Genomic DNA, 24287 nt, shown 5'->3' with positions numbered 1-24287 from the left:
TTCATTCCACACTAAGACCTTGCAGCGGTCATCTCGGGATTGAATTTAAAACGTCGAACATACAGAACCTGGGAGCCAAAATACTGCACGTTTGAATTTGAAGCTACTAACTGAAACTTCTCCTCTTTCTAGACTTTCTAGTTAATAGTGGACATATTTTACTTCACACTCCAATGAACAGCAAAAGGCTAAACCACAATCTCTGATGTTTGGAGATGTGAAAAATGTACTGTGAGTACTGTATTTAAAAAAAATAAGACACATCCCTATTGTGAGCCTGACAATGAAATTCACCAGTATTATCTATTAATTTAGCCTTAGAGTACATGAGGATTCAGTTACTTCCATGGATTACAGAGGTGCTTTTTCACCAGTCTGTGTTCCACTGGGGGTGCAGGCTTTTCAGAGGAGGGTTTAGTAAATCATGAACACAAGGCCTGTGTGACGACTGAGACAGTTTTGCCTAAACTAACAGAAGAAAGACTTAGAAGATAAGAAAATCAACCACTAAGTGCTCGGTAAAAATGGACATTTACATACAGTATACACCTTATGCACATGTTTTCAGGTAAATATTTTATGTAAAAAAAAAGTCCAGAAAGAATTGACCCATTTGAATTATGTACTGCTGTTCTCATGTATACAAAATATTGGCCACTGTCACTCCGTAAACATTTTACTTTATTATTGCTTATTACACACAGATGTGACTTCTGTTCCATGTTACTGTTTTAGAAGATTCCTTACACGAGAACAACTCGCAAAAATAACCTCAAAAATATTTCCTGCCCTACCGGCATTTCGTCTGCACATGTTCATGTCTGCAACCTGCTTCCATGTGTTTGTGGCAGGATCATAGACTTCACAACTCTTCCTCACTAAGGGTCCATCATGTCCTCCAACAGCATACAGCAATCCTTTCAACACCCCGACACCTGTGGAACGGAGCACAAAGACGGGGTCACTCAGAGCCCCGAGCACGAACACCTCAACTGGTGAAAAAGGGTCACTTATGGAAACCACAGACCACCACAGCAAATACCTAAAATGCAACAATGTCAAATATCCAATTAAACAGCTAGATTTTTATAGGTATTTATTACACATAGGTGGATGCGTGTGTTCTATGAAATCTTAACGTCTTCGTTCATGAGAGCTTCAAAGACTTAATGTTTTTCATTACCCTTTTATTTCCCTTGATTGTACAACAATGTTAAAACATCGGTCCATCCCATGCAATTTGGGTTAACTGAACGAGTCAAATCCAGATATGATTTGGCTTTTGGGATACAATACCAACGTTTAAAACTGCACTGAAACCATGTCTTAAAGCAAATCGATCTTATAATCATTCACCTTCTGATGTCTCATTTCATGAAAAAGATCAAGTCTTTGATCTTGATAAGTGACTGTCCACTAATGGGAATTTTGCAACTTTAGATAAATTTATTAATGCCATTTTTGTGTTCTTAACCATTTGAAATATATATTTCAAAGGTGGTGTTAGTGGGGCCAGCAGGAGGCGCTCACCCTGCGATCTATGTGAGTCCTAATGCCCCAGTATAGTGACGGGGACACTATACTGTAAACTGGTGCCGTCCTTCGGATGAGACGTAAAACTGAGGTCCTGACTCTCTGTGGTCATTGAAAATCCCAGGGCGGTTCTCCCCGGCGTCCTGGCCAAATTTCCCATGGGGCCTCACCAATCATGGCCTCCTAATAATCCCCATCTATGAATTGGCTTCATTACACTGCTCTCCTCCCCACTGATAGCTGAGGTGTGGTGAGCGTTCTGGCGCACTATGGCTGCTGTCGCATCATCAAGGTGGGGCTGCACATTGGTGGTGGTGGAGGGGAGTCCCCATTACCTGTAAAGCGCTTTCAGTGGAGTGTCCAGAAAAGCGCTATATAAGTGTAAGCAATTATTATTAATTATTATTATATATCTTCGTATTTTTGATATGACATGCCTTGAGATTTTTTTTTGTGTCAGTATCTTGTATTTTGTTGTTTGTGTTCTGCTCAGTGACTACAGATGTAAATTAGCTTATTAGTTAACTCGGGTAGAGTTAAAGAGGTGTGCGCCGTCCCCGTTCAATAATCTAAAACTAAGTTGGAGTGCTTATGCAGCACTGACGGTAATATTGCATTCTAGCCTGCAGATGGCGACAAAGAGAAGACCTAGAAGAAATAATTGACATTTTAGTGACAAATTAGTACAGCATTACAATCTCATGTCAAAACACCTTCCGGACTTGAGTCCTGCTGATTGGTTTTCTACCCCTCTACAAATGTATAATAAAGATATAATGGACAAACCAATATATCTGAGAAAAAAAACCAAACATACAATTTTTCTTAATTGCATTGGAGTTAACAATCCTTGTTGGCCAGCCTCGCTACTGAAATATCAGAAACTGGGAAAGATGCACAACATCCACCAAGATCAAAGCTGAAGACCTTCAAATGTGATTGTTGATTTTTGTCAGCCTTCACTGGTCTCCTTCCTTGTAAATGGAAAGTGTCAAACAAAACCTAGCTGGACAGGTAGGATGACAGACAGCTACATCTCAGCTAAGGCTGACCTGCTCCACTCCGCCGAGTGCTCATCTCAGCGACGTAGCTCCATTCGTTAGTGTTTGGATTGTACGCCTCTACGGAGCTAAGACACTGCCGTGATGCTCCATCATAACCTCCAACTGCATACAGCAACCCTGGGAGAAAAAGGAACACACATAGATGATTTGTCAGGTTTTTTTTAGTAAAGTCTCAATTAAATGGTTCATTGCAGTTCAACAATTTCAGAGTACCAAAATGTTCTATGTGTAAATGTCTCTCCCCAAAGCACATTAAAAACAAACTTGTGAGAAACCTAACATGATGACTGCAAAATAATATCCAGATGTTAACTGTGATCAAGTGAATGTCCTCAGAATGATCTAACTCTGCATTTTAAAATAGTTTCTAGGTATTTTGTATCTAAAATAGCTGAGTGGTGAAGCAGCCATTTGTTCCTTGCAAGTCCTGACTAGCATGTTTCAGTGAACATGGTCTGTACAGAGCATCAGAACACAAAACTTAGTCACTAACCTCCCACAACACCCACTCCCACACTGCTCCTCCGGGTGTTCATCGGCACAATGTGAAACCATTCGTTTGTCTTGCTGTTGTATGCTTCGACAGTTGCCAGGCCTGCCGTGATCAAGTAAATTGTTAACCTAAATTTACATATCTGAGCAGAATGTTTTTGTTTTCAGTTCCAAATAAACACTGATATTTTTAACAACCATCTGTGGGTCACTGTCACAGAATGTCACTGTGATACACATTCCTCCTTTGCAAATCCTCCTCCCTGTACTTTCCCATGTCCACAATGCACCAGCAATGGCAGGCTAGTTCTGAACCACTCCAGATGTTCAGCTTTGGTATGTAAATATAAATGGAAATGACAAAAATAATGAGGGTTTAACCAAGCTTATACTTTTAAGCCGTAAAAGTAAACTTAAATGTGTAATCACTATAGGTCACAGGCTGCAGCTCTTCTGCTCCTTTAGAACTCCTTAAAAAAAAGGAAACTTTTTTTTTTAATCGCCCATGTAGATCCCAGTCTTAATACTATTACTAGTCTAATACTAGTCTCCAAATACTAGTCCCACCTTGTTGCCCATGGAAGGGTATGCACTCAGTAATTCCATACTTTAACAGTACCTCTAAGATGAATACCCCGAAACTGAAAATATTTATATGATCAATACCCATAATTAAAATTATTTTATATAGGGATGTGCCAGACGTATATAAAAGTATTGTTCATCCCTTACCTAGTTTGTCACAGCATTTTGATATCTTTGGTAAATGCTTTGACAGCATTGGACCCTGAAAATATGCCTATAGCAGGTATAGCACTGTTGTCTACAATGCGATGTTACATTTTAGAGTGCACCTCTTCCCTTCCTGGTAACAGCAAGGAGAATTTCGCAGCTCCTTTTGTGGAACACATTTTTGATGATTACTCCATATCTAACAGTTTTTATATGGATATGACAGAATAAAACAAAGACATGAACATATAGAAAGCAGAGAAAAATACCTGTGCTCCCATCAAAGCCTCCAACAGCATAAAGAAGACCATTTAAGACAGCAGCTCCTAAAGTACTTCGCCGATCTTGCATGCTGGCAACACATGTCCACTGGTCCTTGACTGGGTCATACGAGTCGACCGTGCGCACTCTTAATGAGCCATTAAATCCTCCAACAGCATAGATGAGGCCCCCCATGTACACAACACCTTAAAAACACAGCACAGTTCACCCCATGACTCAAGACGAGTAACAAAGTATCCCTCAGGTGTTACATGTTCTAACCACTAAACCACTGATCTGTCAAAAGCCTCAAAGATTCAATTCAAAGCAGCTTCACTGGTACAGTTTGCCTATTGCTTGGCAAGTGCCGATTTCCCAAAAGCACACTCAGGTACAGCAAAAACATGGCAAAATCTCAGCAAGATTTTTTATACGTCTTTACTGCACTCTGTTCTCGCTTGATTTATTCTTGGTCGTGCAATCACAGTCTCAAGCAACTCACGCCACTCTTCTCTTCTCAGTTAAAAGAAATTAAAATTCAATTCGGAGTACTGAAAGGAGGACATTCTCAACAAGTGACCAGGCGGTGTTAAACGAACAACAGCAGAGTATTGCAGACGCACCTGCTCTGCACCTTCTGGAGGGAAGTTCAGCGACCTGGCACCAGCGCTCCTCTTTGAAATCGTAACACTCCACACTGCGAATGGCTTTAGGGGCTTGGCCTCCTACCACAACCATTACCTGTATCAAAAAAGGGGTACCAAAAATTTAAGTCCAATCGCTGTTTACTGAAATCATACTGAAAACCAATTTTACTGAATTATTAACATATCTTGTGAAATAGACGTGTTACTTTTCAAAAATAACAAAACAATCCAGCGACCCTTTCTTGCATAGCAGGAAGAGAGATAGCAGTATTTGCTTCGCTACTGCCATCTAAATCAACATGAATTGTCCTGTACAAGTTGTTCTAACACTGACCCTGAATGACCCCTCTCTTTGGGTTTTCTAGCTAACTTCTAACTACTCAGTTTCTTAACTAAACCAGTAAGTCAGCTCACAGTTAGATCATTTAGGCCTTTTCAACTGTTTTCAGCTCCTAAAGATTTGGAAGTGAAGTTAGTTCAGGAAAGTTCAATTCAGAAATTGACAACCGAGTTGGAACAGAAGGCAAGAAGGCACAGGGCTCCTCCAGGACCAGGGTTTGAATCCACTGTCTTTCACAATATCAAAGGAGCCTTAATGCAAAAACATAAAAAAAAACACTAAACTGTACAATGCTTTTCTATAGCAAAGGTAGCATATTAAAATAACAAGGACTTGTAACAATATCCTTAATTATTTTCTTTGAGTTCAACAGGACGCTGGCAAAAAACAAAGTTTTGTACCTTAGGAAGGCTGACTGGTGTTCTCATTCTAGTCCTGATAGTTTTCATCATGGAGCGCTGATCAGCGGGAAGCAGATGGTACTTCATGGCCTCAATGAGATAATCTTTACATGCACTACTGTTTTTAACAAGGGACTCCTCTTCCACTCTCTGCAGTTGGTAAAAAATATCAAAACTGTAGCTCAAGTGAAACTGTTGGCTGAATGCATTTTCTCAACTAGCTCCATGCATTGCAGAAATTATTCAGCAACAGCTCATTAAAAAAAGGCTAGCCACACTAGTTAATTATCCTACTAAAGCATTTTTGGACTTAGTATTATATATTCAGATTATGTGAATAAATGAAAAATATTTCCCTTTTTAAACTGAATATATGCCAGGGCAACTCGATCTGGGGCTGTTCCAATCCACTTCATTGTAGCAGATCTCTACAATGAGCTTTCGTTGATAACTAGCAGGAGCTGACAAAGCAAAAAAGGCCCTGTTTGTATCAAAGTACTGAACTAGAGTGGACTGAAAAGGCCAGTTGAGCAGCTCTGTGAAACTGTTGGCAATGAGCAGCCCCGAAGCTCCACGTAATCTTTTTCATGAACCTACTACATCCTTTTATCCAGCACTTCTACAAAAAATATTTCCCTGTATTACCCAGCTCAAACACATTCATGTAGATGCTTGCAAAAAACTGTGCATGTGCCTTTGGTTGCACAATCTGACGAACTGGGAATCCAATTTACAACATGTTGCTTGCCAACCTAATCAGCTGGTTGTTCAGAATCATCATAAGGCTCTAATCTCTTTTGGACAGGTTCTAAAAGCCTATTCACAGCATTCTAACTTGCAACATAATATTGATCCCATTGCTTTGCTAAAAATTTAATGAGATTAATGATTAATGTTACATGCATTTTAAAATGTATAATAAATTTCTGCAAAAAACAATTTGGTTGCTCCTCTAAGTAAGACCATCACTATTCTTTCTTCCAAGTGTGTTCTGAGGGACATGAGGGATATATATATAAAACTGTACCTGGACTAGATACTCCCTGGAGAGTAGAGGCAGCCGTACATGTTCCATAAGGTGGGCCATGTGTTCCTGTCGGACATCTTTGTCATGGTTAACCCAGGAAATGACAGCTTCAAAAACCTGTAATTCATCAAAATACTTCTTTAAGAGCTTTCCTGCATGAGCATGAGAATGTGAGTGCATCCTCTATCATGATATTCTACGTATTACAATTAAAAACTTTTAGCTTTCATAAAAGAGCACTCCTGTTGGAAGCATTTTGAAAGCCAGCTTTAAAGGTCAAACAGAAGTCTTACTATGAAGTTTCTTATTGATTTTTAACTTATGGACACATGAAAGGTTATTAATAACAGGAGGCCATTTCACCCACGTAGCTCATTTAGTTTCTAGTAGCATACTGATCCATGAATCTTATCATTTCTTGAAAGAGGTCAGTTTTAGCGGCATGGTTTATGCCAGACACCCACAATTGTTTGTTACTGTTATTAAAAAGTGCCACATTCTCAGTTACTGTAGGATTTTTTGTTCTATGAAAAATGTGAAGTGTTAGTGTCAATGACAGAATGTTTCATGTGACAAAACGAACAAAAAATTGAGGTTAAACAATTTATTTCCATAGGCTAAATGTCATATGGTCTCCCCCTGTCTCTGGGTGAACTGGTTCCCCCCCACCACAGTCCAAAAAAACCTCTAAAAACCAAATACAATGCAGTTTGTACAAGTCATGTTGTACCTGTATAGTCCACAAAAACCCACAAGGAATATGTTATTACCTCTGATCATCCTGACATCATTAAATTGCTTGTAAACCATTTATGACCAGAAGGTCCAAAAGTCACTTGTGGTATGGTATCAAGCCGGGCTATTAACAAAAACTGCAGCAGAAGCCACAGCCTGCTTCAAGGGAACAACAAATGCACATCTGAACTGGACAATTTTATAACTGTAGACAATCACTAGTGTCCATCTTTGACAGGATTAATAAATTGAAAATTGTTAGTCAACTAAAATGTGACAAGATCAGTGCTTTTACCTTCTCCTCTGAAGGGATAGTAAGCTTATCGCTGGCTATCAGGCTGCACACCTGCTCAATTCCCAGGTTCACAAACTCTTCACTCTGTACCACCTCTGAAAAGTGCTGCTCTGAAATAGGAACAAGTAAATTAAAAAATAAACAATAGATCTTTGTATTTCGTTTTGTAACAAAGCACTATGTGTACAAAAATCAATACTCTTTGTTTGAATCGGACATTATCAATTTCTCATTGTTAAAACTGTATTGACCAAAGAGAAAATCTTTAATCTTACCTATTTTCCCTTTTCACAAAGGGGTAAAAAAGTTGCAACTACAGAAAAGCTATTGTATACATAATAAGAAGTCAGACAATAAAAGCCAAGGTATAAAGCTTTGTTTTCAATTTTCAATTAAATAGAGGTAACTGTGGGGCCTTCAGAGTGGCGCAGCCAAGAAAGGCACTTGCTTGAGTGCAGGTTGGACTTTGTGATCAGGGGTTCGAGCACAGGTCATGTCACCACCGTGACTGGGATTCCCCAAGCAGTGGTCCAAAATCGGCAGAGTGCTACACAGGTGAATGATAGGATTGTGTGTCCAGGGTTCTCAGAAATGCTGCAAACTGTGTGAGCATGCGTAGGCTGCAAAGGAACAAGTAGAGGTGGATTCCATTCTGAAAAGGAAACACAACGTTTCGGCTTCGGGTGTGAGCGCCCGAAGAAGGCTCCACAGCCGAAACGTTGCGTTTCCTTTCTTCTCTTTTCAGCCTGGAATCAACCTCTACTTGTTCTTTTTTAACCCCTCATACATGCTTCTCCTCCAGTCCAAAGGCTATGCTTGCAACTGTAATTACAGGTAGAATTTGATCTGCTCAGATGTAAACATGTGGATTTCATTTAAAGAAGAGTTTTAGAAACGCCAGCAAGTAAGGCATTACACTTTTATGCAAGAAAGAAAAGGCTTGTTTAAGCTTCTCTTATCTCTGCTGGATAAGACAAGAATGAATGAGCAATATCATGCAGGTGGAAAAAAGATACCTCAGCAACACTGTGAATATTTTCTTCTAAAACCAAATTCATATTTGAATAAACCAAACTGGTGTGAGCCGTTATTGTGGGTTGTGGTGTTGCAACAACGTAAAGCAACAGAAACTGCCTTGTGAACAGACGTGAACTCCCAACACTGTTTCTAACAGTAATAACAGTAATTATATTACGGTATTATTTAACTGCAAGCAAGTTAGCTGATACCAGGCTCCCGTCGCCCATCATAATCTGTTAGTGACAGAATAAGATCAGTCTGTTCCCAAAGACACAGACGTGTAAGAAGAATAATGATCTTAAAGCATAAAATCTGTTCACAAATGTTTGCAAGGTGAATGTTATATTTTAGAATACTACAACTGTTTCTCAAGGTTTGGGAATAAATCTAAGTCAAATTAAAAGAAGAAGACTGGGACACATGGAATCTGATTAATGTCAACACTGTGGTACAAAATAGTTTACCTGTGTGTTTTAAAAATATAAGTCAAATTAAATGAGGAAGAGCTTTATTTAGGTTTCATTTATTAGTATTATTAATCAAAAACAAATTTTTTTAAATGGTTATCAGCATGGTTCAGGATTTTTCTTCGGCTTTCAAACATTTTTTATGTCAAACGGTAGTTAGTTCAGCCATCTAATGTGAATACAAAATCTCGGAGATGTTCTACAGGACTATCTAACAAAGTGCCCTCCATTTGTACTGAAACACTGAAGTCAAAATTGCTATTTTTGCTGTATACTCAAGCTGTTCGGATTTGAGATGAAAAGATGAATATGAGGCAAAAGTACAGAATGTCACCCTTTATTCCTGTACTGATAGGGTTTAGAATAACAGCACTTCTCGTGTTCAATCCCTCCATTTCAAGTGGAAAGACGAGTAGGAAAGCAATAAAGAGCCATCGCTAGAAGAACCGGTACATTCTAAGCAGCCATGTCTGCAGGGAGAGCCTGTTGCTAGGGAAACCTGTAGACAAACAGCGCTTGGTAAAGGCATCTTGGTATGTGAAGACTTGAAAAACATTTAAAGCAAGAAGTTTGTGTCTCTAGAACAGATAACTGCTTTTCAGAGCCTGTAAGTTAGCTTACAAAAGAACACCGTGTCCCAATTTATTTTGGTACACTGATAATCCACATTTATTAAAATAGCCTGTTATTTAATGTGTGACAGGAGCCCAACAGAATGTGTGTTCTTTATGGAATATACGATATGTAATTCATTGGTCCTCCAAGATAATGATCTTACAACATTCATAGCTTTTATAATAAGCTTGTTATGCATTAAAATAATGTTTTGACAAAATTAGATATTCGATTTAATCAATTAGTATGGGAGGTGAGGTCTACAATAATGTGTTTCGTCATAAAATATTTTACAGAGCATCTCTAAAAGAAGTGCAAATGCCACCTTTAAATCTGTTTGTATTGTTTAGAATTTGGCGTAAAATAAAATTCAGGTTTAGAGTCAGCATATAATGTGCTGCAATTTCATTTTCTCAGTGCAATCTACACATTTTACTGCATTCTGACTAAAGTGAACAATATGGTACAATATGGATTCATCTGCACTTGATTAAATTCAGTGTTAAATTCCCTTTTAACTTGATCATGATTAGCAGCTTCTGTTTATTATCACACCTAGTCTTGGCTGCTGGTCACAGAAATAGAGTTTAAGATTACATCTCCAGAAGAACGGAGATTAATCAGTACAAGAACTTGCAAAGCTGCTCTTACAAACTGTCTCTTTAAAACACAAAATGTAGGTTTAAAACCCATGTTTTTGAGAATGCATTAGTAGCTAGACCAATTTCTTAAAATTTGGCAGACTTTAATTGATGTAGGCAAGTAGCACAAGGTGTCAAAATATCTGCACACATACTGTACCACATAGAAGGGACATAAAGCTGACAAATGAGAGGAGATCATTCATGCAGTTTTTTTAAATATCTCAGGGTATCATCCTCAATACAGTGGTGGGTAGCTTGACCCGGAAACGTATAACACTGTGTGAAACAGTGCCATCTATTCTCCATTTTATACATACAGTACTTGCTCAGTTTCCATTTGTGTTCCCCGGTTTGCATTTCATTGATGATCTGTTATCAACTTCAAGGATTTTGAATGCGTGAAATTAGGTCTCATTATAGTGTTCTCAGTTTAAGATTAAAAACATTCCCATTATTTCTCTCAATGTATGACATTCCTTAAAGCTCAGGAACACATGTGACTGCAGTTCTCCAGACTGATTCCAGAGCAGCAAAATCTTTTTTTTTATGTGGGGATGACAAAGCCTAAATGAGGCCTTACGGATTTATTGTACAATTTTAGCATATCCTGATTTACATCCCACGCTTTTAACTATGTATCCTAAAACTGTGTCTGTTTGCTTTTTCTTGCTTCTCCAAATATCTAGAATATGCAAATGATATGCCAACATAACTCAGATATTTTCACACGTATCTCCTTGCAGCTTAGCATTTCCCATCTTCTGCTCATATTGTTGTTACCTGGACATATCCCTCTGAACTTGGCTACACTAAATCTGGAAATCTGCCAGATTTTTTGCCTGTCACAACATACTATCAGTACAGAACTCTAATGGTCTCACCTTTGTTATACTTACTGTCTTAACACTCTCGTAGGTAGACCAACAAACTGATTAAGAAAACATTTGTTACCCTTGTGTACCACTTCAGTTTAAGTTACTGCTATCCTTATTGGTTCTTCTCCAAACTATACACAGAAAAATAAAATCTCTGTTGATAACCACTTTTATTCCTTAGACGTTTCTAATGTCAATATATAAGACCACATTGTAAGTGATGTTTTTGAATTTGATGTTTGCAGTATACATACTACTTAAGGACCAAATAATTCCATTGTTTATTTTGTTTCAATCTGGCATGGAACTAAAGCACTACTTGTGTTCAATTACTTATTTCTTTGTGAAATCTTGTGAGGGATTTCTTTTGAAATTTTATGTATTATAAAGTATGAACTAGTCCGTGACATTATCTAGAATGAGGTCTAAAATAAGACAATAAAAAGGAATGACTTAAAGACTTACAATTCACAACTAAGATGCACAAAATATTCAATTGTACATCATGTGCATTCATGGTAACACTTAATTTTTGATGACTCTCTCTTTTTCTAATGACACACAATTATTTTAATGAACACTTTTTAACAAGACTGCAGTGGTACTTACCTGCAAAGGTATTGGCTTGATTCAGCAGTTCTGTACATGCATGCATGTCTGCGAAGGCTCTGATACCCAAGCAGTTAGTGGGATGCAGCTGGGAGCTTAAGAATTCACAACAAGCTTTCTTCACATCCTGGAGCTGCAGCAGGCCAGCTGCTGGCAGTAACACCTTTGGGAATAAATAGCAAAGAAATGGGGAATGTATTCAGTGCAAACAGTGGGACAACAAGAACCAAGGTCACAACGGAATAATAAACAATGACCAAAACTGCCTGCTCGAATCAATATAAATAATAAGTAAGAAAATTCAAGTTGGCCATTATTACCTACACTGGTGCCAACTGTGACGCAGGATTACAGTAAATCTCTTTCTTCTATTTATTTCTGTACTTATATCAATTAACATTAAGAAAGTATGCAGAATGTTGTACTGTCATCAATGGCAACACTAGCCTAAGACTAACATGTGACTAAGATTATAGTCATCATTTCATAACTACTTTTCATATATACATAATATACATTTAGACAAATCTAATGATTAGGTTTAAAGAGCACATCCTAAACTCTGCACCCATTTATCTTAGAGCATAATCTAAATAATTTTTAATCCCTCTACATTTTTTAATTTTTACACTCCAAATGCAAAGTTCCCAGTTACAGACAAGCACTTTCCATTTGTCATTACAATTCCACCATGTACACCTGTAGTTCATGTAGCGTTAGTGAAGCTATAAAGCAGCAATCTTGCCACTTTGTGAATTCTGAATATGGTGAAGAGGAGACAAGACCGGCAGAAAAAAGAGCAACAAGATCACCAAGTGCTGAACTGTTAAGATGCGAGACTGGAAGACTATCCTGCCACATGTGTGTTGTATGAGCATGTTCAACAGGCAAAAAGCACAAGGGAATGTCCCTCTCATGCTCCGTCCAGAGATCGTACATAAGTGCACAGACGACCATTAACCCTAAGACCACATCCTTCAGACATTAAAAATAAATCACTGATATTCTGACCGGGTTTTGTAGTTTGTGCATTGTAGAAGTCTTCAAGTGCAGGAAGCCTGCCAGTATTACATGGTTCACTTACACCATTAATGAGTGTTCTTATAGTCTTGACAGCATCTGAACACCCCATCCATGACTAGCATAACACAGTACCATCTTGCATTACAGACCTGCATTACAGGATCTTCTTGTCATGGAAAAATGGAACGCCCGAAAAATACTTCATTGGAGACAAGGAGACTCAACATGAATATTTCTTGTCACAATATCATGTGTGATTGCCGCCACCTTTTACAAATGTACATGCTGTCCTCCCTAATAATTATGTGGTAAATTCTGAAAGATTGGCAGTAAAGAATAAGAAGAAGTATAATAAATAATAAAAAGTTTCTCGTTGATGCAAGGCGATTCACTAACTCTTCTTAGGAAGTGGAAAGTCCAAGCCAAGTTCCCAGTTTAGATTTTGTGCAGTTAAGTTTATGACCACATTACTAAAAGGCCTGGACCATCTAGCAAGGCAGCAACTTGTTCCTGTGTGAGCCCATGATCTTGTACCAGAGGATGTGCAATTAATATTTTAATTGCTACTACACATGTGAAAGTTAAAGTACTGAAAGGCAGAGCTTTAAGGCCTTCTTGGCTTAACTAAAACTTAAATCAAATATAAAATATTAATCTATGGTAAAATAAACTCATTTTGCTTTTGTTCCGAGTATCATCGACTTGTTGGGTTGTATTGCATAGTTCTGTATAATTTGGTAGTATGTGAGACATGAAAATTAGACCTCTATTTCACTGAAAAGGACATTTGTTTTAACATTCTAAACCTACAGTACCACATGGACATCTCTAGAATGATAATGAGGCTGGCTTTGCACACTACTGTACAGCAAGGCATTTGACTCCATTACATGTTACGAAGAACAGATCCTAGACTTTTTCCTTTTCCCATGTGTCTGACAGCTTTATATTCATATTTACGATTAAAAGGGTAGACTCTGAAATGCTCAATACAGACTGTACAGGAGGTTGTAGACAATGAAGATTAGTGAGACGGTATATCCATTTTGCTCTATTAAAATAAAATGACCGGATTGTACTTCATTCATAGAACCGCCATTATACATTATTGGGGATCAATGAAACAAATGTGAAAAAAAGTGAAGAAAAATTATCAGGAAAAGAGTATTAACCAATAAAATCAGTATGCAGATAAGTGTAGACGTTTGACTGCTGTGCTAATGACTAGAGCTTGTGAAATTCAAATTCAAGACAGGAAGGCAAAGCTAGGCACAATTCAACTCTCAACAATTTATTCTAAAAGAGGAAATACCCATAAATTATCTGAAGTGTATGTAAGGAAAACACATTTTGCACAATAAATGCTGCCAAACTGACCATTTTCATGTAATTTAAAATCGATACTAATATCAAGGCTCCATAATTATTCTTGCTGTAGGATGAGACAGAAAATACTTTTATCTTTTTATAGCATGTACAAGGAAAAGAAGGTGTTAATATATACTGTAGTTCACAGCAGATTACAGTAATGTAGTGGTACACCCCAATCACGATCGTATGGAAATTAAGAAGCAGAGGTGTTTTTCTAATTATACCATTATGGCGTTATACTAAAAATGGAATTGGTACTGTATATTTCTGAAACAGACGCAGCTTTATTTTTGTCATGGAAAGAAAAGTCACAGGAATTTACCACAAACATTCAATCAGAATGCAAGAACATAAGTGTTGCCATTCAGCTTGTCTAACCCATCCGGTTAGTATTTGCTAAGTGATCCAAAGACATCACCCAGCCATTTCTTGGATGAAGCCAGGGAAGAAGCCATTTTTGACAACACGGCTGGGTAGCTTATTCCAGATTCTCTCAACTCACTGTTTAAAAAAAAAACATGTGCCCAATTTTTTTTAAATCCATACACTGTTTTCAATTGCACAAAAACGTTGGAAAAAATTAACTCATAAGAATTCCACAGACAAACAGCACTCGTTTCAGGAAGGCTTTCAGCTTTAAATTAGACCCACATTAAGAAGAGGATATTGTACACCCATACAGCTTAGCTTAGCTTTGAGACCACCTTTGTAACTTAAATGAAAACTACACTACAAACTAGGTAAAAAAACACGAAAAAAATAAATATCAATAACATCAATGCAAAGCTATCACTCAAAGCAACAGATGTGTAAAGTCTTATGTAAACATTGATAACAGGCTCATATCAAAATGTAATACTCGCACTACTGCAATGATTAACACAAAAAGGGGGCAATTTTGCAAACACCGGAGTTGCACAATTCCTCGAGGTCTCATGCTTGTTTCTCTTCAGCTTTTGAAAAATAATTCAAGTTGGTGTTTTTTCCTAATACACTGAAGTCTTCATTTCCTGATGATCATTTCTGCATTTCTCATTTGGAATTTAGCAGTACAGGCCAACAAAACTGAGTTGAAAGATTTGGCGAATCTCCATCTCCTCACAGCAACTTCAACGATCTCAGTCAACTTGATACTTGTTTTTAACTTTCAGTTCCAGTTTTCACTTCATTACTTTGCTAAGACAGTGATACATATATCCATGAAATATCCATACAAAATACAAATGTGAGAGTGGAATGAAAATTAAAAGTTTTCCCTTTGAAAAACCCATTTGGTTACAGCTGAGTGTATGGTATTTTTCATATTTTCGTAAAAAGCTAATTACAGTCAATTCTTTATGAATCACTCTACAAAAATAAATACAGGCATTTTGATAATATTGCCTTCAGGTAAGGTAATGAAACTGTCTTCCTAGAAAACTATTTACGAATCAGAAAAGGGCACAAGATCGTAACAGCCTTTCATGGCGTGGAAAAACAGCAGAGTTTATCAATAATCTTCAGTGTCTTCTCATATGCATTATATTACTGTTAATGTGGAAAGTGAAACCTGTTGAAAATAAAACTACATAGAAATTGATAATTTCTGAATATTGTGCACGAGTGTATCAATTACATTTAGCTAAGCAGCCAGCTGAAAAACATTTTAGTCACATTATTTAAGAGGGTTTAAATGTCATAATTAGCTTCAGTTGTTCTAGGAAGGTTAAAAATTGCATTACTACTGGCATATTTTAATAATGAAATAAAACATGCTCTTATCTAATATACTCCCTCACTGTTATGTACACAGCACTTTGCACACAGACTTCGTTAGCCACGTGCTCACAGACACTCAAACAGATACATAAGGTGTAACTAGAATTACATTTTTCTGTAGACACCATATCTGGGGCAGGGGATCAGAAATAGCTGAAACCTGCACTACAACACATACCCTTCAACTAGGGCACACCCCTAACAGCCTCAATAACCAGAAACATTATAAAATATCAAGAAGGTGTTAAAAGCCTTATTTCTTTTTTGACATTTTAACCAAAAACCACACATTTCAGACCACAGAAGATTGTGACAACAGAAAACATATCCATACATTTTAGGTTTCAATTTTAGGATTTTATTCCAGTTGTTTTCTTGCCCAATACAGATGCAGAATAAAAGATCAAATCCGCCAACTCAAACATTTCAGCACTTTCTTTTAAAATGCTGAAAATGGAGTCATTTTGTAACTAGCCACAAAAAATAAGACTCTTTACATTCATAAAACCAAAGGAAAATGTGCAAAGTCACTAAAGTATTTTAAGTATTTAAAGTATTTTTACAGAAGTATTTTTAAAAAGTTCACCATCTTACACCAATCAAGTACAGTATAAAATGACTACTGGGATTTTTTTGCTGATGAAGAAACTGGCCACTCCAGAGGCTTATTCTACTTTGATTTGGAAGCTAGTGAACCTGCAGTCAAGAAGCAGCTAACAGAAGCAGAGAAAATATAAAGAGTGAAAAGAGTACACTGATTATAAAGGGCAGAAGATCGTACTTTGACACTATTTTGTCACATTCAGCTCTTGCAATTCTCAGCATTGGTTTTCACACTAGCAAACAAAATAATGCCCAGATTGTAGCTACTTCCCCCTCCCAATCTGACAGTTTCAAAGCTAGAGAGTTGGCAGTATTGACTGTTGCAGCATTACAGTTCACATTAATAATGAAAACAGAACTGATTGTACAGAAATATAATATTTCATCAAACATGGCCACCATCTTCAAACTGCAAAAAAGTTCTCATACAGCACATAACGTCCAGGAAACCTTAAACATTTTGAAACCACAGTCCAAGTTAAGAGCTTTTAATTCTAACAATAATGCCTTTCTGATCTTACATATAGCCCTAACCACAAAAGACTCCTCATATAAATTTTGTCAGTCATCACACCGTTTGCAGTACAAATCAAAGTTAACCCTAACACACATCCCACTGAAATCTAGAAAAATTTACATCCATCTGTTCCACAAATGCATAAAGGGAAGTGGGTGGCCTCATGGTTAAACTTCAGGACTGTGGTTTCAGACTGAAGCTAGCACACTTCAGGAATGAAGACATCTTTACTGTGCTTATGTCAAGTACAGTACTTGTGGAAAAAAACAAACTGCAAATGTAGGACCTGTATAACTCCTACTGTATTAGCTTCCCTGTAGATTCAGAAGAGTCCAGCTGTGTATTCACAAATGTTTTATGCTGATGACAGGGAAATAAAAGTGCATTTCAAGATCTGCAATCTACACACCTTAAGTTATACTTAACTTTAATTAATGTCTAAAAGAGCCAGAGACATCACATCTCTAGACATAAAACCAATTAACAAAAACTATTTAGACATCAAATTTCAATTAGATCACCATCTAACAAAATGGTATATAAATGGTTTCTGACATCTGCTCTCACACTATAGCAAACGTCAGAAACAATTTATAACCACGACCTCCTTAAAGTACGAATGGCTGTTATTTTTATTGCATGAACTAAAATGGCTAATGATGTTTTATCACATTTCTTGAAAAACTGCACATTTTCCAGCAACCAATTTACAGGACATAGACAATAGAAACTATGTACATCACAGAAAAAGAAAAATATTATGTGGTATCAGAAACATTAAAAGTTCCTGGATTTCAGTTCCAGTTTTAGTGTTCCTTTCACACCTGATCACTTTAGAAATTTTGCAGTAGCGTAATATCAATATCATAGGAACTGCATTCTGCATTCATCTAAATCATTTGCCAACACAAATGGAGAAAGAAACACCTTTAAGTCCAGATGAGCTATTCCAATATTGTATCAATACAATTAATTTTGTATCCATTATATAAAGAGCAATGAACAATGATAACAAAAATAGCATTTTTTAAACCTAGGTATACTGAATTTCCAACTAAGGTCCAATATTTGTCATTACAATTGATAAAAGACCTCCTATTGTGGTTGCTACGGAAACAGAAGACAAAGCAATCACAGGAGGCAAAAGATGGGAGCTGAAAGAAGGCTCCTAACCTTCTTCTGGGTCCAGCTGCATGCAACACAATGCATGTAGCAAAACAGACATGGTAAACTATTACAATAACCTTGTAAAAATTCAAAATGCAGGGTTTTGCAACTACTAATTTAATATTTTTCAGGACAATTACAAATTTATCTTAATTGAGGGAAACTAGCCACAGTGAATATGCTACATAGTATAATATACTATTAACATTGTCAATCCTGATAAGTACAATACTGGAGTACTCTATGTTGCTAAAGAGGTCACATTACACAGCAGAAAGTCCAGAAGAATTCTGATCACAGCCTTCTAGTCCCAAAACTGGTAACCGATCTAGGGAAAGACGATTAAGTTGCTTTGAAAAGCTAAAAATAAAATCTCATCATCCTTCCATCAATATCCAATACAAAGTGAAAGCCCCCTAAACAAAAGGCTCCACATCTCCTCATCACAGAGGCTCAAACAAGTGCCTTTCCAATATTTGGAGTTTTCAACAAATGCCATTAATCGTGAAATTCCACTTTGCTTTCCAATATTTTAAACAAAACAACTAGCATTTAGGATTAATAAGGCCTGAATGGTTATCTCAATTTGGAGATGCCAATTGCAAGCTAACCTGCAGTATCGGACAGGGGAGTTAGCAGTGACTGGACAAGTCATCTGACCTCGCTCTCAAGCAGTGCTTAATTTGTGGGTCACAAGGTGCCGGTGCTCAATGTGAATGGGAGAAAGCAGATGTATGAGAGGCAACAGAGGAGCACTTAGCTGTCACATAATGCTGAACATCGATGTAATGCTCTGTCACGGTTTTTACACACCACCACTGTCAACATGCCAACAGGGAAACTTAAATTAGCAATTTCAAAAACCTTAATCGGTCACTGGGGATGTAAGGTTTCAGATAATTATATATTATTCATTATATATCATATATATGATTTGTTAGATATTATTTAGAATATGATATATGATGGTCTATACTGTGTATAGCCCAGTGGTAACTATATTGATATTATATTATTTTAGGGATAAAACTCTAGTCTTTCATGACTTTAAAAAAAACATGTATCGAAAACCGTAAACGTTTGGCAGGTATGCAGCCTGATGAAGGCACTTTTTGTTAAAACTAGTAGCCTCGACTAGCATTAGCCAGATTTTTGCAGTGTGCTGCACTATTTTCTCATTTTTTCACAATTTCCTCCTCGTGTCTGAATGCTTGAGCACGCAGCACTGGAATGTAAAAGCCATCCCATTACAACACCTGGCAGGGTGCACCACACGTCAGCAGTGTAACAAAGTAAGAGCCCGTGTCCCACCCCATTTTCTGATGTGCATGAAGTCTATTTTTAAGATATTTATAGAGAGAGAACACTTTTTTTTTCACAGAACTGTAATCGAGGAGTGAACAACATGAAAGAGTGTCTGCCTTTAAAATTAGTGTCAAACTGTGAACTTCACGTCAAGAGGTGTTGGAGCGCTGCTTGCAGGTGCCTACAGGCACAGACAAATCGAGATGCACCGGAGCTTATCTCTGGGGATCTCAGGCACAAATTAAGCACAGCTGGCAAGCCTCAGGAGCTGCCACAACCCAGGACAGTTAGAGCCACTGAAATCCAACCAAGCTGCTGCTGGAAGTGTCACTGTCTGTTAGAAACCACAGCTCACACTCACATTGGTGACATCCCCACTACAGGGCACATGTACTTTGTATTTTGACTTTGCTGTATTTTAAGTGAACACCTTCACGGATTGAAAAACATGGGGGGTTCCCTCAGGAAGTCATTGCTACATCTGGACTACTTCTGAACTACTAAATTCTTGATCTACTCCTTTGTACTTGTGTGTCAAATATTTTAAAGTAACCAAATAGTTTGTTGAGCCCCATTAAACACAGGCATTGAAGTAAGCCATAAAGCCAGTCATTAGTTACTCTCTGAAGAACTTAACAAGGGGCATGCAGAGAACTCCTAAAGACACAAGCAGAAATATGCCTCACATTTTTCAAGATAATATTAAACACGAGGCTTTTGCATTCATCACTACATCAAACAGACTGGATATAATGGTCTGAACTTACAGGACATACATTTTTCCATATTTCAAAGTGGCAGAGAAAAATATTGAGATTACTCAGTAATATTTGTGTTTTACCTAGCACAGTGTGTGGACTGCCCTTCCAGGACATGAAACTAATGTTGTTATTTTATTAATAAATCTTGTTTCAGGCAAATGAATGTTCCTCGTAGTAACTGTACTTATTTCATTTGTATATGTTGCCCTGTAAATTATATAATAACTATAACACCATAATTATAATATTATTATATTTCTGTGGCCTGTATAAAGATGGACTTCATGCCATCTAGATCTGAAATATACTTAGATGTTTTTATCTGTTGTCTGTGTCTGAACACCGGGGTATTCCTAAAATAGTTTTCCAAATGTATGCCACAAAGGCAAGAAGAACTGGAATGTCTAAAGAGCTGCAGTGCAGTACAAACAGTTAGTACCTGTACGTTATCTTCAGTGACCTGAATTTCTGCCGTGTAAACATAGTCAATGAGCATCCCCAAAGTCCACCCATCCATTTCCTTTATCCTTACTCGCTTGGCTCGGCTCTCACTCATCTCACCTGCAACACAGTAAATAAGAGGGGAGAAATTTAAGACTTGCTATTGAATTTACAATAATTTAAGATAAAAATCTAGACTTACAAGATCAACAAGACCTGATGTCTTACCTACATCTTAGTGATAAATGTTTATAATTAACATCCTATTTTCTAACCTCTTCATCCCATTCAAGGTTGCGGAGAAGCTAGAGCTTATTCTGGCAAGCAACAGGCAAAAGGCAGGGTACACCCTGGATGGGACTCCAGTTCATCACAGAGCACACACAGACAAGTACACAAACACATGCATTCACACTAGGGTCACTTTTCCCAGAAGCCAATTAACCCACGTCTTTGGATAGTGGGAGGAAACCACTGCACCCATAGGAAACCCATTTGAACATGGGAGAACATACGAACTCCACACAGACAGTACCCCAGGAATTGAACTTGGGGCCCCCGCTCTGCAGGGCAGGGCAGCAATGCTAATCACAGCACGACCGTGCCACACAAGGTACTATTAACAAACTACTTAATAGTACAATAACCTGTATAATAGTTTCAAAAGTAATGTGAAACCTAATTTTAGGAAATAAGTTGCCTTTTCAGTCCAACCTCAGAAATACAGAGGCCAAACTATATGGATTCTTTAATTAAAAGAAGTTTGAACCATCCAATAATTCTTCAGCTTTCTAACTCACATAAATAAAGCAGGTTTATTATTTTATTAAATTTTTGCAATTCTTCCATTAAAACACTTAAATTGTTTTAGGCTGTATACTGTATGCACCTGTTATTTAATGACATTACATTCGTTGTAATCTGCCTTTATAAAATAAAGCATTAATAAAGACACTGCAAATGTAAAAAAATTGAGATCTGACTGTCCGAGTATATGCAGACTAATAGTAATGTAATAATCTTGTTTACTTTTACATAAGATTTGGACATTTTCTATTTATTGTTATATTTTCTAGTCCCAAAAACATTCCTGACATGAGTACCATGTCAAATTCCAAATAAAGTATATTACTATTTTAATGAGGTAAATCAGGATCAGAAAATGAATGTTATAACAGAATAAGTAATAGGTTTATTCCATGCTGAAAAAAGAAGAAAGAAAACACAACCTGAAGAAGGCTCCACGGCCAAAACGTTGTGTTTTCTTTCTTCTTTTTTTCAGCATGGAATAAACCTATTACTTGTTCCTTTGCAGCCTACGCATGTTGACGCAGCTACCCACCTGAACTGTTATAACAGAATACATACCTGTAAACATTGCATGGAAATAAGGACTGCAGGCTGCCAGTACTACTCTGTGGGCCGCAATCTCTACATCTTCAGCAACAATTGTCACATCACACAAAAGATTTTGGCTAAACAGGAAAGAAAAGTTATATTTAGGTATAGTAAGCCAAACATAATGCATGTTTTTAATAAAAGCACATAGTCAAGACCAGTTACTGCTCGTCTGTAACCATCTCCAGGCTCAGTGATAAAAACTGAAATACTAAAGCTGTTTGATACCATAATGTGCAAAAATGAGAAGTTTGACCTGGAAAATTAAGGGGCCAATTAAGTTCTTCAATAGTAGGAAGAGTAACAGGGGTACCAAATGGGCTAAGAAAACATCTAAAAAGAACAATTTGTAATGCAGCTTCAAAGTGGAAGGACTTAAAACACCATCTGCTGCCACAATGAACTAAGTTTAGTTCCCGATAGACTTAATAGCCTTGCTGTTATGACAGCTGCTCTAAGAGAAGAGGCTGATGATACAGTACATACTATCTCAACCAATGTGTATGAAATGTGATATTTCAGAAGGATTGTTGCACAGGGGTTCCTCCAGTTCTGGTACTCAACTAACAGAAACACAGAGTGTCTCTTTCAATGGGTATTTAAAGGAGTGAACAGTTCTGCTTCTCCTTGTTTTTAACTACATATGGATAACATGACATACACTGGGGAGAAATGTAAACTGTTTTTAGAAATACCCAGAGATGTCAGGTATTTCCACACGCTTGTTTTCCCTGTGTACTTGTTCTGAACTAAAAAGGATCAGAAAATGTTTTTCAAATATATATCTGAGCAATATTATCAGCATAATAAACAAAACTCAGCATTTATTTTCAAGAAAATAATCAATTAACAACTATATTTCCTCACTTTAAAGTTGTCATTGATCCCATGACCCAGGCAAAGATTTAGCTACTTTTAAATATCCATTTTCTAACTGCAGGGTCACGGGGGGTGGAGCCTATCTCGGCAAACATCAGGCACAAGGAATGATACACCCTGAATGGGACGCCAGTCCATCACAGGGCAGACACAAATGCACTGTCACACCAGGACCAATTATCTCAGAAGCCAATTAATATACCAAAATTTCTTTGGATTGTGGAGTAAACAGGAGCACCCAGAGACAATCCACACATGCAGTTATAACTACTAAACCATCATGATGCTCTCTATTAAATATTTTTAGCTGAAAAATAATTTCAAAATTATATCCACTGTAATAGTGTAATTTCAGTAGAACAATACATGGTTGACCCTTTACAGGTATCACAATGTAAACTGAAATGTTACAGGTCCAAGTGACAGAAGGTTAAAGACACCTGTCATGCATAAACATGAATACAAAATGATGATGGAAAAACACAAAATGTAATCTATAAGTATATTACATTTTGGTTTCCTTCCAAATCTGGAGGCTTTAGCAATTACTATCAAGAGAAGGAAACTGCCATAACGTACCTGCGTAACTCATTCATGACTTTAAAAGCCTTTTTCATATGGCGAGAATTCACGGTGACTGGACACTGCTTCTCAGATACATCGTCTTTCAGATCATGGGGCTTATGTTGGCAAAGCTTTGTGCATCTGTAAACAGATAAGAAGGTTGACATAATTTATCAGGACAGCAGCTACACAAGTTATGGAGGCAATTCTTACAGTCTCTCAGGAATGGCAGGCCACTTTAGAAAATAAGAGCTAAAAAGTATAAAAGCTCAAGCATAAAATGTAAATAAAATCATTAACAAAAAAAGACAACTGTCCTTTTTCCCCCCTGAGTGTTTTTAGTAATACTCAGTCACAACATGATAATCAATAAATACATATACTGAGAAAGTAGCCACTTGTCTGAAGAGCAAATTTTTTAAAAGAAAAAAAGTTATTCTTCTTAATGAAAATTAATGGAAACTTTCCAATAATATTAAGCAACCATCCCAAATGACCTGAAAGAACTTTCACTACTAAGCCGCCTTTCAGCCAACCTGCTTAGTAGGTGAAGTGAAGAAGCGAGCAAGTGTTTTATCTGCTAAATTAAGGCCAGGATTCTTTAGGATGGCCAGATTGTACAAGGTCAGAGTGGGCCTCCCTAATCTTATAAACTGTGCCTTGGGATCTTTAATGACCAACTAGCAAGAACCTTAGTGTAACAACGCTAAAGAATAGCACCTCCTGCAGCACAGTGTCCCGGT

The 24287-nt window shown here is 37.3% G+C and overlaps 1 protein-coding gene across 5 annotated transcripts in view; it reads right to left on the bottom strand.

Moving 5' to 3' along the window:
• The window catches only part of klhl2 (kelch-like family member 2), a 41784-nt gene that overhangs the window by 2539 nt on the left and 14958 nt on the right, over nt 1-24287 (bottom strand). For 3 of the 5 annotated variants that reach the window (XM_088911998.1, XM_088912015.1, XM_088911988.1), the window contains exons 2-13: nt 23560-23685; nt 22072-22178; nt 20702-20823; nt 11758-11920; nt 7528-7637; nt 6498-6614; nt 5471-5620; nt 4706-4823; nt 4091-4288; nt 3091-3192; nt 2586-2714; nt 795-935 (exon numbers count right to left, since the gene is read on the bottom strand). In XM_088911998.1, the coding sequence (XP_088768124.1) occupies nt 795-935; nt 2586-2714; nt 3091-3192; nt 4091-4288; nt 4706-4823; nt 5471-5620; nt 6498-6614; nt 7528-7637; nt 11758-11920; nt 20702-20823; nt 22072-22178; nt 23560-23685 (1583 nt within the window). The remainder of the gene's footprint in view (nt 1-794; nt 936-2585; nt 2715-3090; nt 3193-4090; nt 4289-4705; nt 4824-5470; nt 5621-6497; nt 6615-7527; nt 7638-11757; nt 11921-20701; nt 20824-22071; nt 22179-23559; nt 23686-24287) is intronic. The other 2 variants (XM_088912024.1, XM_088912007.1) reach the window with 2 other exon arrangements.

This window comes from Atractosteus spatula, chromosome 1, assembly GCF_055471065.1.
Source record: "Atractosteus spatula isolate fAtrSpa1 chromosome 1, fAtrSpa1.hap1, whole genome shotgun sequence".
Taxonomy (NCBI): Eukaryota; Metazoa; Chordata; class Actinopteri; order Semionotiformes; family Lepisosteidae; genus Atractosteus; species Atractosteus spatula.
The sequence above is the reverse complement of the archived record's forward strand: the minus strand, read 5'-3'. Positions and strand labels throughout refer to the sequence as shown.